General features: G+C 36.7%; 1 protein-coding gene across 3 annotated transcripts in view; it reads left to right on the forward strand.

The window, feature by feature from the left end:
• Window positions 1–19,007, forward strand: part of Snx13 (sorting nexin 13) — a 94,739-nt gene that overhangs the window by 9,171 nt on the left and 66,561 nt on the right. For all 3 annotated transcript variants that reach the window (XM_028768782.1, XM_028768780.1, XM_028768781.1), the window contains exon 2: window positions 17,554–17,666. In XM_028768782.1, the coding sequence (XP_028624615.1) occupies window positions 17,554–17,666 (113 nt within the window). The remainder of the gene's footprint in view (window positions 1–17,553; window positions 17,667–19,007) is intronic.

Below are 19,007 nucleotides of genomic sequence, written 5' to 3' on the forward strand. Positions count from 1 at the left end.
CATAAAAAATAGAATACATAAAATGTACAGAACTAAATAATTGACTTTAGAAATTAGTGGATATTAATTATATATAGGTTTAAGAAAAATGGGCTTTGAGATTATTTTTATGGTTTATTAAATTTCATTTTACAATCAAAAAAATCCTCTAGAATGAATGTCCAGTATCAAAAAAAGTTAAATAATAAAATTAATGTAAAACATATATAAATGGCTGTCATTATGTTTATGTGGGGACTCTAATATTTTGTGGTAGTTTGAATGAGAATGGCTCCCATAGGCTCATATGTTTGAATACTTGGTCCCCAGTTAATAGAACAGTTTGGGAAGAGTTAGCAGGATTGGCCTTGTTGGAGGAGGTGTGTCACTGGGGGTAGGCTTTAATGTTTCAAAAAAGCTTGCACCATTCCGTTGTGCTCTCTGACTCCTGCTCTTAGTTCCAGATATAAGTTCCTGACACCTTGTCTTAGTTTTGCCATCATGGACTCTAACCCTCTGAAACCATAAGCCAGGTTATACACTTTCTACTATAAGCTGCCTTGATTATGGTGTTTTTTCACAATAGAAAGTAGCTAAGATACTCTCTGCATATCACAAATTGACTTACTTTCTCAAGGATATCAACCAAACTTGGCATATCAAGTTGCAGTAAGACTAGGTCCATATTCTGCTGAGGCTAGACAAGGCAACCCAGTTAGGGGAAAGGGATTCAAAGGCAGGCAATATAGACGAGACAGATCCTGCACCCACTTAGGAGTCCCATATGAAAACCCAGCTGCACAACTGTTACATATGTGCAGAGGGCCTAGGTCAGACCCATTCATGCTCTCTGGTTGGCAGTTCAGTCTCTGAGTCTCTGTGGGCCTAGGTTAGTTGATTCTGTAGGTTTTCTTGTGGTATCCTTGACCCCTCTGGCTCCTTGAATCCTTCCTGCCCCTCTTCCACAGGATTCCCCAAGCTCTGCCTACTGTTTGGCTGTGGATCTCTGCAACTGTTTGCTGCATCAGTAGCTGGGTGAAGCCTCTCTGATGATAGGTATGCTGGGCTTCTGTCTGCAAGTGTAGAAGAATATCATTAATAATGTCATGGCTGGGCTCCCTCTTTATGACACAGATATCAAGCTGGGCCAAGCATTGTTTGGGCCTTCTCTCAAAATCTGTTGCATCTTTTAACTCTGTACATCTTGAAGGCAGGACAAATTGTGTGTCTAAGGTTTTGTGTCTGGGTTGAAACTGGAAAGCTTCCGTAAGGAAAAGGACATAGTCAATAGAACAAAATCGGCAACCTACAGATTGGGAAAAAAATCTTCATTAACCCTACATCTGATAGAGGGCTAATATATAAAATATATAAAGAACTCAAGAAGCTAATCACCAAGAAACCAAACAACCCAATCAAAAAAATGGGGTATAGAACTAAACTGAGAATTCACAACAGAGAAATCTCGAATGGCTGAGAAGCACCTGAAGAAGTGTTCAAAGTTCTTAGTGATCAGAAAAATGCAAATCAATGCTAAGGTTTTTATCCTTAGTTCTTCTAAGATGTACTTTGTAAGCGGCATATCCTGGAAGTAGAATGTTAAAATGACTCCTTACCCCTCCTTTCCTGAACTATTTCCTAATGTACAAGACTTGTTCAGGAGCAGCAATATTACCAGTATTTGTTGTTGTCGTTGTTGTTGTTGTTGTAGAAAGTTGCTCATGGCTTGTGACTAGAAAATGATAGTAGTGATAATGATAAACACAAAATATGATAATAATGAGAGATGAAAGAATAATCAGTCTTGGAGAGGCTGCAGGGGAAGTGGCTTCTCCTTATACAAGACAGTGAAGTTTTTGATTTTATGGGAGTGTTTGTTTTTACAATGGAACAGAGTGAGCCTAAAGGGAAGCTTTAGAAAGGAGGGAAAATTGGAAACTCAATAAGGAGAAGAACTATGGTTAGAGTATGGGACAGGACTAATAATAAATGTATTGCTTCATGGTAACAGGGCTCCTAGGTTCAGAACCAGTCCTATGGTGGGTTATAATTGGACATTGGATGAAGAGTCTTCAGGCAGCAGTCTAACTAAACCTTTGATGTATTGAATAGCTTAGAAAGTTGTAGGGTTGTGTCCTCTTTAGAGGGTTCGGATTGGTTCTGTGGGATACAGAGAGAGACCTAAAGTCTGTGCTGTTGCTCTGTGACTTCCTTACTGGAATGGTTATAGGATGCTAGTTTGACATGGATCAACAAGGCTCCAGAACCTCTTGGCCTACCATACTAGTTTTGCCCATTTGTGCTGCTTTGGCTAGGGGTGTGTGTTCTGTATGTGCCTGACAGTGAACTACAAAGCAAAATGCTTTTGCTTTTATATACGCTGCCTTTCAGGAATAATTTACATTGTGCAGTCCCAGATTTGATAGATTTTACTTGTTTCAGTGTATAACAGTAAGGATTTAAGACAGAATGAAAAGCAGTCCTATTTAGGCCACCTTCTCTTACTTCTGCGTTAGAATTTTATGTATAGTGGTTTGAAAGAAACTACTTATTTTAGTCTCAAGAAAAACCTACATGGGACTGAAAATTTGTGATTGATACTGATTAATATTGCTAAAAGAAAATCAGCTTATCTGTAAATTATTTATGTATTTGGCAGAGCCCCCTATGCTGGCTTGCTACTCCATGCAGCCCAGGCTAGGTTTGGAATTTGACCATGTACTGGAGTGCATGAGTTACAGGCATGTACCACCGAACCTGTCAGCCAACACATGTTGCTAATTTTACATGTAATTTTTGTTTTTTCCATTGAAGTTGAAAATGTGAGACTTCAGACATGACTGTCAGTAGATTGCTTCAATTTCTTTTAAAAATGAAAACGTTTAGAAGTTCATTACTTCCAGGCTTTAAGAATGGACCTGGGTAAATATGGTGAATATGAATAAAGACTTTACTGAAAATATTTTCTTACAATTTCAGTGGGTTTTTAGTCAGAATTAGGTGAACTGTAAAACAAATTTGCTGATAACTTATAGGAAAAATAAGAAAATAGTACTCTGTGAAAATACAACTTGCACATAATTATAGTATTACCATGTTAACTAGTAATTAAAACCCATTTACTAAGCAGAATGCATGTCATATTTCAAAATTTAAAATTTTTATTACAGTTGTTTTGTGTGTGTGCACATGTGCATGCTATGTATTGGAGCGTAGAGGAATTTGGCAGTCAGTTTTTCTTTTCCCACACTGTGTGTCCAGGGAGCAAACTCAGGTCAATAAGCTTGGTGGCTAGTGCTTTAGCTTACCGAACCATTTAACTGGCCCTACTTTTTACAATTTAAGTGATCTTGTATATATTTACTTAATTTCACATGCATTTGAATTATGAAACTCAGAATAACTTGCTAAGGCTGTAATGCCAAGTAGATGAAGCTTGGGTTGTGTTATGGGGTTTAAGCTATGTTTCTTCCCCCCTTAGCTTAGGTGATATGACATTAAAGAAAAGACAGACACACAGATGTGCACATTGAAACTGAGATCAGGTGGAGTGCTCCAAGGCTATTTGGGATCTCAGCAGGTTTATTAGGTACAGGATGTGGGAGGCTTGGCTAGTTTCAGTAGAATGGCTCTGTAGGCTAGCCGTCTCAGGCTGTGGACATCAGGGAGGAGGACCCTGCACTTGTTAGTCTTTGCACACAATGACCAGTCATTCATAAATACTCATACTGGTCTCCGGAAAGCAGCTTTGTCTTTTCACTTCAGCCTGGCTGTATGGGTAATGACTTGGCCAATTTCCCATGGGCCAATTGGTCTTGGAGTCCTCAACAGACTGCCCATGTCAAAATGCACATCACCCAGGACTTCACTCCCTTGGAACTTCCGACACACATACTACATTATGTAAAAATGCACAGTGCCTGTCTTAGTTTGGGTTACTACTGCTTTAATGAAACTCCATGACCAAAGCAACTTGGAAAGAAAGGGTTTATTTGGTTTACACTTCCATATCATCATCAAAGGAAGTCAGGACAGGAAACCAAACAGGGCAAGAACCTGGAAGCAGGAGCTGATGGAGAGGTGCTAATTACTGGCTTGTTTCCCATGCCTTGCTCAGCCTGAGTTATTAGAGAACCTAGACCACCAGCCCAAGGATAGCATCATGCACAATGGGCTGGGCTCTTTCCCCTCAGTGACTAATTGCGAAAATTGGAGTTGTATCTTATGAAGGCATTTTCTCAATTGAGATTTTCTCCTTTCAGATAACTTTACTTATATCAAGTTGACATAAAACTCTCCAAAACAGATGTCTAAAAGAAAAAGGTTACTTCATGAAAGATAGCACTGTGCTGGCTCTTGGAAAGAACTTGCTAGAGAGAGACTCTTTCTGGAGTGGAAAAGTATTCTATCCTAGCAGACATAAGCAAGAGAATTAACTGGTCTTACTTGTGGAAAAGGATTTTTTAATCTTTTCAAAGATTGTTTTGACACTAAGGAGAGTCATTGTATTAGTTGCTATTCTATTTCTCTGAAGAGACTCATGTCCAAGGCAATTTATAAAAGAAAACATTTAATTGAGGGCTTGCTAACAGTTTCAGAAGGTTACTCCATGATTACCAAGGCAGAAGCATGAGGACAAGCAAGCAGACATGGCATCGGAGTGATAGCTGAGAGATTACATCTGATCCCCAAGATGGAGGCAGAGAGACATCTTGGGAGTGAACCTGGTGTGGGCTTTTGAAACCTCAAAACCTACCCACCAAAGGCACACTGCCAACAAAGTGACAGATCCTAATCTTAACCCTACCTACAGTCCAACCCTACCTACTGTCCACTAACTGTGAGTCAAGCATTCAAATATGTGAGCACATGGGGCCATTCTTATCCAGACCACCAGTCAGGTAGCTACAGTGAAAGATTTGCCTAAGGCTTTAGAGGGCAACTCCAGGAAATATAAAGGTAAAACATGAACAGGCTTTGCTCACTGGTAGGAGGGGAAGGTTCCAAGAGGATGGTTTAACATAGAAACTTGATGTTATATGTTCAGAAAAAGTGATGGATTAGAAAACCAAGAACATTTGAGGATTGTATGCATAATTGTAAGGCTAATCCTGAGGATTATACGTTTTCTTGTGTTTAGAAATAATCACAGGTACACTTACAAAGTAATTTTTATTTTTCTTGGTCCTTTTTCTCACTCTTAACAGATTACAAACATTTTCTGTGTGCAACCCCCCTTTTGTAATTTCTGATTTTTTACTCCCTTACTCCACTGAGTTATTCCTGAGGTAATTGGGTTTATTCTAAATTTAAACTAGGATGAAGGAATGCTTAAGTCAGATTCCTTTGTGAAATGAACATGTGTTTATGCCTTAACCTTCACTAAGAAATGGGCTGTCTGCAGTTTAAAGATGTACTCGTCTCTTGTTTTCTCACTTTGATAGTGACTTAGGTACAGACAATTGTCATTTTTCTTTAATTAAAACACGAGTAAAATTTTACTTTTGCAGCATGACTGCTACTCCTAAGACTAATGAGGAGGTTAACTTGAGGCTAGGATTCCAGACCAGAAAGGGTAACCTAGTGAGAGACTATTTTTCAAACAAAATTAGACTCAGCACCAAGTAACCCTGTAGAGCATGTGTGGAGAGCATGGCTGCAGTGCGTATGTATCTTGTTCATTTTCATGGTTGATACCACTATTGGACTTTGTTTATCTGATTGCAGCTTTGTTAAGGTCTTAAGTTTGTTAATCCCAGACAGAATTTTCTGAGTTTTAAAAAAAGTGAGAAACCTCAATTCATAGTGATTTTTAAATGTTTATTTAGAACCTAGATTATTAGGGAAGAAAAACATATATGTTGGACAAATGAAATGGGGTGACTTTCTGAACCCTTTTTCAGTTTTTAAGTTCTTTGTAATAAGCACAGGGAAGCAGTGTCTATTACAGCATTTGGAGTATTCTTGACAGTAGTGGAAAGGAGATGGCTGAATTCCTAGAAGAGATGATTTTTCTTTCATATCGTTTGTCTATTCTTTGATATATTTTGATAATCCCATCTTCAGTTCCCTTTTCTGCTCTTTCATATAATCCCCAGCATCTCCTCCTTTCACCTTCATATTGTGTCCTCTCTTCATCCTCTTTTTCTGCAATCCCGAGGCTTCGTTAGTTCAGCCTGCTCTAATGCTGACTGACCAAGCTGGCTTGATCCTGTGCAGGGAGTGTTTGAATGTGATGAGCGCCTCCTGTCTAGCAGACGACATTTCAGAACATCCTCTGCATCTTACATATTTTTGCCCCCCCCATTCTGTGATATTCTCTGAGCCTCTGTTGGGTGAGTAGGGTTCTGTTGGAGATATCCTGTTTAGGGCTGAACTCTGAACTTTAACTTATAGTCAGCGCTTTGACTGCTGTGAGTCACTGCTTTAACTGCTGCCCACTGCACAAAGAAGAGTCTCTGGCTAAGACCGAGAGCAGAACTACCCTATGTGGAGAAGCATAAATGTTTAGAAGGCAGTTTGGCAGCATGTCCATTTAGCAAAAGGATATACATATACATATACATATTTGGTCAAATCACAAAAGTGTCATTTGTTATGGTGTCATCTTTATTTTTTATACTGAGAACTAAGGCTTTCTCTATGAGTTTTTCTTGTGTAGACTAGGTATGCACTCTATTCTGATATATTATCCCAGGTCATAAGACTACTGTTTGAAGACAGTTAAAAAGGAATTTGAGAATTGCTTCAGGTCGGAAGTACTAACTTATATTTAAAAACTACCACTCATTCGATTTATGGCACTTTTTATATTGCTACATGTGTATTTTATCTTTTAAAAATTTATTGTAATATGTGTATGTGTGTGTGTGTTTGTGTGTGTGTGTGTGTGCTACCATGCATGTGTGGGGAGGTTAGAGGATGACTGGGAGTACAGTCTCACCTGTCCATAGGTTGCCAAGTGTGTGTAGAAGTCTTCAGCCTGCTGAGCCATGTGGCTGCCTTCCCCATCTTCTTTTTTACTCTAGGACATGCAGGCCACAGACTGGATCCTTCTGCATCCAGCTCCTTAATGTTGAGATTCTGACACAAGCCAGTGTGCTGAGTTTATATTATCCTCTTTCCCTTAGAAGCAGAAGCTATTTTATTTATACTTTCAATATTAAAGCTTAACACATACCTAACTATCATACAATCAGTCTGAAATATCCAAAACAGTCTTTGAAGGATAGTAGTTTTTACATCAGGTGTTTACTTTCTCCCATATATAAAACATGATATTAGAGCTCAGTACTTAGTTCATCACCATCATCATCATCATCACCATCATCATCAATTTGAGTTTTTGAGACAGGATTTGTTGTGTGGCCCTTATTGTCCTGGAACCTGACCAGGCTGGCCTCAAACTCACAAGATCCACCTGCCTCTGCCTCTTGAGTGCTGGGACTAAAGGTGTATTCCATTATGCCCAGTAGTTCCGTATTTAAAACACTATTTTTCTTAGTGGAATACTTCATGTGTGTTGCACCACAGTTAACTAATCATAGGAAATGACTAACTCAAATTGGGTTTCCTGGTGTGTAAACATGTAGCATGTTTAGGCATTAATTATCTCCCTGCAGTGACTACTTAAGAGAAAGTGTACGACTATCTAACTAAGTGTTATGGTTGTTGTGTTTTAAAAATATTCCAGTGAAAGATTTCAAGTGTAACAGTAGGAAACATAATATACCAACAGGGAAGTAGGAAGAACTATGTACCAAGCACTCTGTGCTCATGCCAGCTTAAGTGCTTGTCAACCCACAGCCTATTGTAGGTCCATGCTTTGTACTTTTTCTCCATTAAGAACTGTGAAGATGATCTTGAAGAAACTCAGGTATTTGATTTCATCTTCAAACTATATTTTAAAAATTCCTTTTGTTAAAAACTATAATATCATTATGCCAGCTAAAAATTAAATAGCAACTTATTAATATCATTATTCTAACAATGCTTAGAACTACCAAATTTCTTGTTTTCTTCTTCTTGCTTTCTTCTTTCCGCCATACTTTGTTTAAAATCAGTTTGAGAAATTTCAGTACATGCTGTTTTAATCTACAGATTGCTTCCTGCTCTTATTCCACATCATTTTTTCCTCTTGAATTTTACTTGTTGAAGAAACTTTGTTTCCTTCTGTTTTTACCCTCTGGTGTTTTCTACCATATGAATTTTGCTTAATTCATTTCCATGGCATTTGTAACATTTTCTGTTTTCTGCATTTTTAAAATAAGGTTCACATTTAATTTTATTTTTCCTAGTAGCACAATCCATGGATAGTGGTGTTGGTATAGCATTACTCCATGAGGCATCTGTTTCTGTTACTTTTTTGTTCAAGGGTTATCAGATAGATTATGTAGACATGTAATTCATTAAGAGTTGCAGTATATCCATCATGATATGAAATATTTCTTAACAACCTTTATTTTTGTCAACACTGATGACCTTGGTGGTTGTTTAATTCTCTCTTAACCTTTAAGAGAATGATAGGATTGTTATCAGTCTTAGAAGAGATCACTGGGATGTTTTGCAGAGTCGATCAGTCCATCACAGGCACTGCTCTGACCATGGCACGGGTGGGAGAGGTGGATGTCTCTGGGATCCTCCTAGTGTAAGTGGGTCACTTTCTGGTGCTTGAGGGTTGATCCTAAGAACATTTGTTAGTCTTGATGCATTTTATTGCCAGCATTGCTTTTTGCAGAAAGATAAAATACTTAAGGCTCTTTAAAGTGATAGAGGTATTTTGGCTGCTATTCTTAGGCTATTTTCCAGTAAAGATCCAGTGTTAGTTTGCCATGCTGTGAATACACTGGAAGGAGTTTCTCTATATGTGGTTAGTCTCTCTGAGTGTAGTTTTCATAATTATGTAAAATATTTGTACTGTTTGAAGGTCAGATATAGAACAAGGTATTTTTAGAAATATATAGCTCTCACCCCGTCCCCTGTGTCCCACTGCCTGACAGAACCTGTCTATCATTTCCTTTAAAAAGGGAGTGTTATAATTTTCTCTAATAGCTCTGCATATTTTGACAGTATACAATTTTGTTTAGTGAAAATAATTAGAATAAATATGCTGATAGATAAAGCTTATTCAAAATAAATAAGATTGATATTTTTTGGTGTAATGAATTCTGTTAACTCATAATTAACTCACAGTGGAAGTTTAAGTGTCTTAATCTTTGGTATATTTAAATTTTTGCTTTCAATTAAATTTTTTTTATTTCATTTATTTTTAAGAGAATTTTTGGATAAGAAATACATCATTGTTATTGCTAAAGAGTTTAAATTTGACCTTAATCTGGCAAAGGGAAATGATTGTAAATACCAATAATGTTTATGTTTTCTAAATAGTGAAAATTTTGTCATAAGATTCTCTCTTCTCTGAAGTAAGCATTCTTTAATAGCATGTACTAACCAACGTTTGTGGCATAATATATAGATGAGGGCATCGTCATTTTGTATGTGTCCGTGCGCATGAGTGTGTGTGTGTGTTTTGTTTTTACGTGAGTATTGAAATTTTATTTTTTAAAAATTTGGGGCTGAAGAGATGGCTCAGTGGTTCAGAGCACTGGCTGCTCTTCCATAGGACCTGGGTTCAATTCTCAGCACCCACATGGCAGCTCACACCTGTCATTCCAATTTCAGGTCATCTGACACCCTCTGACAGACATATGTGTAGGCAAAACACTGTTGTACGTTAAATAAAAACAAATTATTTAAAAAATTAAGACTTATTTACTTTTTATGTGTGTGAATAGTTTGCCTGTATTTATGTCTGCAGCATTTGCATGCCTGGTGTTCAGAGAAGCCAGAAGGTGTCAGTATCCCTGAAATTAGAGTTATATATAGTGTGAGTCACTTTGTGGGTGCTGGGAATCAGACCAGCTTCTCCAGAAGAGCAGTCAGTGAGTGCCTTTAACTTCTGAGCCATCTCTCCAACCCTCAAGTTCATTAAAGTGAAAACCAAAACAACAACAACAACAAAACCCAAATACCTTTCGGTGTTAAAATTTTATTTTTTTAAAAACTTTTTATTGACAGCTATTATAATCAATAGATTTCTAGTAGTTTCTTGATTAGTCTGTTTCCTACCTCTCTGTCTGCTAAACCTCTTGGCAGAAATCCAGAAAATTGTAGCAAACCAGTCGTGCATTTTATTTTCTTCTTGACTTTGAGTATTTGTGGGAAGTCTGCGGGATTGCTTACTTCTATACACCCCATCGGCATTCTATATAGTCTGCATGTTCTTTCTGCATCAGAGAAAGCATTCAGGAAATAATGATTTTTAATTTAATTTTAATGCTAGTTGTTTCTGTTCCCTAATTCATTGATTCCTCTGTTTGCATTATGGGAGCAAGGAGGAAGAATGCTGTTTAATTTAGTTTGTATTCTGAATAAATACTGTATGTTATTATTATTTTGCCTGCTGTTTCTTTATACTTTGTGTAGGTATTCCCGAATTGATAAACTCTTGTTACAAACCACAGAATTTGAGGATACAAGATGGCTCTCTGGGTATAGGTACTGCTGTACAAACTTGAGTTTATCGTCAGAACTTATGCAAAAGTGGAAGGGAAGTCTCCCTTCCGAAGAATTGTCCTCTGACTCTGTGCACATCAGTTGTATACACAATAATAATAAATACACTCTTAAAACCCACTGAATTCATAGCCGCTTGTTTTCACATACTTTCTTTATTAGTAGATTCTTGGGGTCCTCTTGGTTTGTGAGAGATAATTTATTACCATTACTTTAATACAAAATTTAAGGATTTGTTTGGAAGTCATCTACATGTATGCAAATAATTATCATAGAAAGTATGAAGGAGAAAGTTCTATTACCAAAGAACCAATATGTATATATATATATAATATACTTACTGTGGTCACCTTCTAGTTGTAACAGGAAGGAGAAACTCTGAGGGTATTTCCTTGTAATCAAGTTCTCCTGCTGGTCAGTTAGCTTGGATCCAAGTGCATGACTGAAGTGTCTGGCCTCACAAGTCCTCTGTCCCTGTCTACTCAACAGCTGTATTGAAAACTTACACCATATCACCATCTTTAGGCATCCTCCCAAAGGTACTTTAGGTACCTTGAAATGAGTGAAAGATTCTTCTGTTCTTCTGTTACGGGGCATAAACTGTGATGGTTGGGCCCTTACCTCAACATTGATACTTCAGATGCTTGTGTGGCTGCTCCTGTGAATCACGTTAGTTAGGTAGATTGTGCTAGAGGATGTGGAGTTAGCCAAGAGGTTGCAACTATTTTTATGTGTTATTCCCTGGGGAGAAGGAGGATGGAGCTCTGAATAGGTTTTGTTTTGGAGAGTGAGGTGTTGGCATGGGTTGTATTGGCACGACCATGTGATGCTTGAAGCCATATGGTCAGGTGGAGAGGTGCACTTCCATTTAGCATCGCTTGTTAACCTTTTCCCCTCATCCTGCCCTGTATTTCTCTCTCCTCTGTTCCTTTTCTATTTTTCCCCTTTAGCTACTAAATGGATTAATATTTAGTAAATTGGCATGTTTATAACAGTCCTTGATTGTATTATAATCTTAATGAGGCTTGAGTCTCTTGTCAAGATAACACTCAATTGGAATTCCTAGAAAATAGCTTCCAGCTTAACTATAGAAAGAATCAGGTGGGAGGAAGACAGGCTAGACTTGTGAAAATGCCACTTTAGGGCTGTTTTGGTTGTTGAACTATATATAATTTCTTAGATTGGCATTAAATTTGTATAAGCTTTGATTCTTGGCTCCATTTGTTTGGTTACCCTCTGCCATGTAATGTATTAAAATGTACTTGGGGATTGACAAGATGAGTCAGAGGTAAAGGGCGCTATCTGCTCTTGCAGAGGATTTGGATTTGATTCGTAGCAACTACATAGCAGCTCATAACTGTCTAACTCCAGTTTTAGGGAATCCAACACCCTCATCTGATCTCTGTGAACATGATGCCCATGAAGGCAAAACACGCATAAAATCAATCAATCAATCAATCAATCAATCAAATGTAAAGAGTGTACTTGGTTTTATAGTTCTGAGAGTAGCTTATCCCATCTTGTAACTTAAATCAGAGCCCAGGGTACTTCATCTGGGAGTTCTGACAGCTTGTTCACCTGCTGATCAAAAATAGCTATTTTCACTTGGCCCCGCTTCTTACATGCCAGGATGTTCTAGGACTGACTAAAATGAAATAAGCAGTGCATTTATGAACAATGCTGCTTAGTTACAATCGGCTACCATCAGACTGACGTGAGAGGTGAGCTCTTTGAGAATTTTATATTAAAAGATATATAGTAATTTTGTAGAAATACATAGTTTCTAGTATCAGCTGTATGTGTGAACTTCAAATTTTGAACATAAGTATGTTTTGATAGACATAAAGTTTTAGAAGATGAATTATTTCTATTTGCTATGATCTTTTTTATTCTATTTCTTGATAGTGAGACTTTTGAATAATTTTTTTCTTATTATTCTTGAACCTTTTTTACAGTCCAGTCCTTATCCCCCTCTTGGTCTGCGCTCCAGCAGTTCCTCATCCCATTCCTCCTCCCTCTTCTCCAAGAGGATGCCCTCATCCCAACGCTATCCCACCAGACCTCCCTACTCCCTGGAGCCTGAAGTCTCTTGAGGGGTTAGTTGTATCTTCTCTCACTGAGGCCAGACCAGGCAGTCTTCTGTTGTATACGTGTTTCGGGTCTCATATCAGCTGGTGTATGCTGCCTGGTTGGTCGTCCAGTGTCTGAGAGATCTGAGGGTCCAGGTTAATTGAGACTGCTGATCTTGCTATGGGGTCACCCTACTCCTCAGCTTCTTCCAGCCTTTCCCTAATTCAACCACAGAGGTCCTGGCTTAGGTCCATCGGTTGAGTGTGAGTATCGGCATCTGACTTTCAGCTGCTTGTTAGGCCTCTCAGAGGGTAGCCTGGTCTACAGAGTGAGTTCCAGACAGTCAGAACTATACAGACAAACCCTGTCTTGAACAAAAAAATTTTTTGACCATCTCATGCATGTATATAGGACTTTTAGTCTTTAGAAAAACAACTTTTGTTCCACGTTTCATCTTTTTTTCCCCTCCAGTAACAACTTCTTAACAACCTGTCCCTACCTTCAAGCTTTTTGTGTGTGTGCCCCACTGAGTTTAATTAGAGTTGCTTGCAGGAATGTGGGTTGGAGTTTATTTAATACTGGAGTATGGATAAACTATCAGGCTACTCCACTGAAGAAAGGACAATTTCTCTTCTAGTAACCGATATCTGTCAATAGGTACTGAGGGGTGGGGCCTCAGGGGTTCCTCCCCCGTGTATGAGAAAATATTTAGAGGTTCCATCTCATGCATGTAACCACAGCTGCAGTGCATGCATGAGTGCTATGGTTGTGTCATGTTTAGAACACATTTTTGTTACAGGGTCCTGCCATCCTTATGGTTATCACATTGTTCCCTCTTCCATGATGCATGCACCCTGAAACTTCGGAGGATCGATAATAATGTTCCATTTGTCACCAAACACTTCTTCTTGACATTTTGGCCAGTTAGAGTTTTCTGTATTAACTGTCATCTACTGCAGTATTAGGTGTGTGACCTTGAAAATTGAGACAAATCCTTATGTCTTAATTCCTTTAATGTGTGTGACACACACACACTGTTTGTTTCTTTCTGAATCAAGGACTCATGTAGCTCAATTTTTCCTTGAACTCACTGTAGCTGAGGATGATGAACTTTCTGATCTTCCTGCTTTCACCACTGGAGTCCTAGATTACAGGGTGTAACATGTCACCTGGTTGTACACAGTGCTGAGGACTGTATCCAGAATTTCCTGTGTGCTGGGAAGAAATTTACCAATGGAGCTCTGTACATCTCCAGCTGCTCTTTACCTACTGTTATATAGAAATGATAGTCATGATTGAGTTAACGTTGGCCAATGGGGCATGGGCTCATTTGTTCCTCACAGTAACTCATAACCTGGGTGAGGAAATGAAATGAAAGCATGTGATGATTACACAGCTAATCAATAGTACAGTTGAAATTTAACTCCAGAGCCAAGGAAACATTTTCTCTCAGTGTATACCTCTACTTCACTATTTTCTAAGTTATTCCAAGGAATAAATTAAGTAGTATGGACAGTGCTTCGTACAGTGTTGATTTTCAAAAGCTTTTAGAGTTTAGAATTGTATATAATGTTTTCTGGATCTAGATTTAGGAAGATTTATAACTATAGAATGGGCTAAAGTATAAACCATTCTTACAGTGTGTTAGGAAAACCATCCTGGACCCTGCCTCAGCTGCACACGCTGTGAATCTGCAGCTTAGGCGCTGGAAGCTTGGGAAGCCCTGGGCTAGCCTTACAGGTTTCCAGCTTTGAGTTAAGTGATTCCAGGATAAACCGGCATGGATATTTTAGTGTTGATTTGTGAATTTAGCAAAGAAATTGGTAATATATGAAGGATTATTTAATGTAATGTTGATTTCTTTCCCTTTTTTGGCATCCTTTTTATGTGATATTTGTCTGAGTTTGTGAAGATTTTTGACATAGTCAAAATTATCCTATATTTCATCATTCTTGATCATTTTAGGAAATTATTAGAATTACAGGTGTTTAACTAGATTAACTAGCATTAGTTAAAAATTTTTAATGAAAAAATCTCTTTTTTGATAATGCACTGTTCTAATGTTTCAATAAGGAATTTTTAATTTGAAACTAGTAGATAGTTGTAAAAGACTAACACTCAAATGATTTCGTGACTTAGTTGGACATGCTGAATCTTGTTACTCTGCAGGATTTTAAATTTTTCCCTGGTCTGTAGAGATAGTTCTGAACAAACAGCACTTGCCTAGCATGTAATAAGCTCAGGTTCCCAGGGTTAGATCCTTGGCATTGCAGAATATGACTAAAGCATGCATACATACACATAATGAAATTGCAAAAGAATAAATAACAAAACAAGCCAGCACACCCAAACAAAACAAAACAAAACAAAATTTTTCTCCTTAATTAAGCAAAACATTGTAGACTTTTTCTTATGTGTAAGAAGTATTATTAATTCACTGTTAGACTTGGAAGAATCTGAAGACTTAGTAGGAGTCTCAACAGGAGGATTGCTTAGCATTTGAGCTAGTCTAGACTGGTTTGAGGTCAGTCTTGAGTATAGTCTGAGCATTTTCCTTCCCTACCCCCATTACAGAAAACTTGAGATTTAAGACAAATTTTGGGTCTTCCTTGGTAGCTAATTGTTTTTTAAATTAATCTTAGTAATTAATACCAATTAATTATGATTACTTTGAAAATTTATTTTTTAATTCAAATATTATATATTTGTACATTTATTTTTTTATTTTTTGTGTGTACACATCTCACTGTGTGTCTGAAGAGTTCAACATGCAGGAGTTAGTTCTTTCTTCTCATATAGGTCCCAGATAGGAACTCAGGTCTGCAGGCTCGGCAGCAGGAACGTTTATCACTGAGCCGTCTTGCCAGCCCCTTGAAAATTTGTTTAATTGAGAAAGATATAATTCAAACATAAGACTAAATAGAAGATTTATATAATTAGAACTAAATAGCCTGGTGAATAAGTATTTGAGAAGGCTCTCTTGTTTTTCAAGCTGGAATAGCTATTTTATTGTTTTAAAAACTTATGAATATATCATTAATCAATATGTTATTTAGTTCTGAAACTAACAAGCACCAATCTGTATACATAAAGAGTATTAATGCTAATGTTAAGTATTAATCTGATGTTAATATTAGATTGCACTAGAGAAAGTGGGCTGAATAATACTTGTATGTACCATGTCTAGCTTCACCTTTCTAGGGAGTTTACCAGAATTCTCCGGGGAAGCTGGTAAACAGTTTGGGTGGACGGACCTTGGGAGACAGAGTGTTTCTTGTTGCTGGGCATCTGGCAATGCTGTGCTGAGATGTAGTTGCTATGTGTTGAGTTCAGTGATGATCAAAGGGACAAGGGTGCTTTTTGCTTTACTTCCAGTGTCTACTTTAACTTATGATCATTCAGGCTTTGGCTAAGAGATGTCAGTGGCCAGGATGCAGAAAAAGGATAATAAAAATAAAAATGAACAATAGTTGTGCTACTCCTGGAATCAGGAAGGTGGTTATGGCAAAAAGACTCTGATGAACAACATAGAAGAGAATACGAATAAATAAAAATCCATTTTTTTCATAGGAAGACTCAATGTCATAAATAAATTCTTCGTAAGTCAGTTGTGGAAGAGCCTCCTGTTTCTGTGTTCTCTAATCAGTCCTAGCTGCTTGTTTTCTCTGGAGGAGCTGTCCTGATGAACTGTTTTCACTTGTTTGTGTTTACTCGCTCAAGAATGTAATCTTGTGGAGCCGTATAAACATACGTGCCTGTGCTGCTTTTCAAGGTTGTGCTTTGTTACTTAGAATATCAGCACCTTCAACTATGCTGAACTACATATGAAAGAGTCAGTGACTGGCGAATGACTACATAAAACCCTTTCATTCATAATCGACAATATGTATTGCTGTGCAATAGTTTTTTTTTTGACATCAATTTTGTTTAGTGTAGCATCTTGTTAATTCTTTTCTTTCTTTCTTTCTTTCTTTCTTTCTTTCTTTTTCTTTTTTTCCTTTCTTTCCTTTCTTTCCTTTCTTTCCTTTCTTTCCTTCTTTCTTTCAGTTCAGTGTCTTAATTGTTTTTGTCTTATAATACAGTTTTCTCTGCTCTTTTTGATAGCAGGAGTCAGACAAATACCATCTTTGTATACATTATAGTGCATAGCAAATTTATGGAGACACTATTTGAATTGAATATCTTTATTTATTCATTAAAACTTAAATTGCTGAAATCCAGTTTGCCTTTAACAAAAAAATACTTTACTGTATAAAACAGTATGTTTCTCTATAACTAGGTTTTTTTTTTTTTTTTCATTTAAAAGATGGAGATTTTGGACATACTTTGTTAAACTTGTGGCTACCTTTGGTGATGGAATTTGGAGTTTTCTCAAGTATATTTTCTTAAGTTTCTGTGTAGCAGTTGGCTATAATAAAAATGTAATTTTCAGTAAGATAATGTATATTGAAATTTTAATTAAAAATGTTTGTTATAGTTGAGATTTAATTTTAAAGTATTATTAATAATAACTTTGTAAACTAGTCAGCTATCCCAATACTTTTCTGTATGCTTTTACAAATATAAACATTCAATTATCTTAAATACTTTATTTCTTCTGCAGGTTTTCATTCAGTAATTTGCATAACTGTCTGTTATTGCAACTTTGTATTCCCACTTTTTTCCCTCAGTATTTATTGATGATCTCTCTTAATTTCTTGAGTGCTGTTTCTTGGAAATGAGCATCCAAGGATATATTATATTTCCAAAAGTAAATACTTTAATGCTTACTAAAATATACTGTAAATATATAAAATGAAAAAAATTAAATCGTTGGTGTTTAAAAGGAGAAATTAAAAACTACTGAAAAGCTCTTTTTCTAATTTCTATAAAGAATTCTTTCCTTTGTTCTTATTTGCACCCCCCTTGTGTTCCTTTGCTTTGTTTCAGGCCAGTCTATCCATATGGGGATGGGGAAGCCTTGGCATTGTCCTTTTTCTAATAACCTTTGGACCCTTTGTGATATTTTATTTGGCATTTTATATCCTCTGCTTTGTGGGAGGGTAAGTATGTGCAATGAAAATTTTATAATTTTATGTGTGATATTTTGTTAAAGTAGAAACAAATTGACTATGAGAACTAGGATTATGATTTATTTGTGGATGCTATTTTTCAAATTTTGGTTACCAAAGTTTATAAAAAAATTCAAGTAAAATTAAGATTCCCTTTTGTATGTGGTGGTTATTTTTTGAAATAAAGTTTTAATTACTAAACATGAAAATATCTTTTATAATATAAAAATTAATATTCTTGGTTTAAAGTTAGAATTTTATTATCTATTAGGAAACTATGATTAGCTGAGATAACACATCTAGTTTTACATTAAAGGAGATGCTATTGCGTTGATTAGATGCCAAATAATCATTGTGTCTTCAGATAAATGTTATTACTTTGGTCCAGACAGTTTGGATAAATACTTCCTTATATAGTTTTCTCTTTATGGTTACTTGATTTATAGTATTGTAATATTCTTTATGTTATAAACATTTACAAAGAAGGTTCTAGCCAAACTGTGTTATATAGCTTTGTGCACATAACACTTGTTATTAGACATAGCATTATAAGGAAAGTCTAGATGGTGGAATGACTATGAAACTCTGTCCAGTGTAGCTCGGCTAGAATGAGTATTTGCTTGTTGACTTGTGCATGTGTTTATCAAGTCCATTTTATGTAATTAGTATACAGTGTACACTTCCTAATACTTCTTGAAAATATTTTTGGAACCTCCATTTGAATGCATTTTTTGAACATGAGTTTTGGGTGGCTTTAGCTGATTGAGCACGTAAACTTGGACATAGTGTGAGAGAGACATGAAAGGGATGGTTTCTGTAGATACCTACTACCCATCCTCTCCTTGAGGTGGACTTGCAATGTGTATGTATATGTATATTGAGAGTTGTGTGTGGCCAGTTCCTAGGGAGCACACCATTGGATACTAAGCAGTTCTGCCACAAAACTATTTTTGTTAAATTCAGTATTTTTTTAGTAATTACCTAGATGCCATATCTTGAACTGAAATATTTAAATCTATTTCAGCCACAGAAGTCAGGTGACACAGAATTCAGAATATCTTTAATGAAAACATTGGTACAGGATGTCTGAAAACAAATATTTCCGGTCCAAAGCCAGAAGAGATCTTTAACTACACTGAGTTGCATGGTTACACTTTACACCACAGGGTCAAGAGTGCTTTTACTCACTGGAAAGATTATTTTTCATAAAGAGATGCTTTTCTAAACTTTAAGAGTCTTCAAGGTAGAAATTCTACTAATTTCATAATTAAAATAAGCCCTTTTTCAAGATTGAAGGAAAAGTATTTAAAAATATTTCCCACTACTTTTGAA

The sequence above is a fragment of the Grammomys surdaster genome, unplaced genomic scaffold (genome assembly GCF_004785775.1).
Source record: "Grammomys surdaster isolate TR1022 unplaced genomic scaffold, NIH_TR_1.0 188, whole genome shotgun sequence".
NCBI lineage: Eukaryota > Metazoa > Chordata > Mammalia > Rodentia > Muridae > Grammomys > Grammomys surdaster.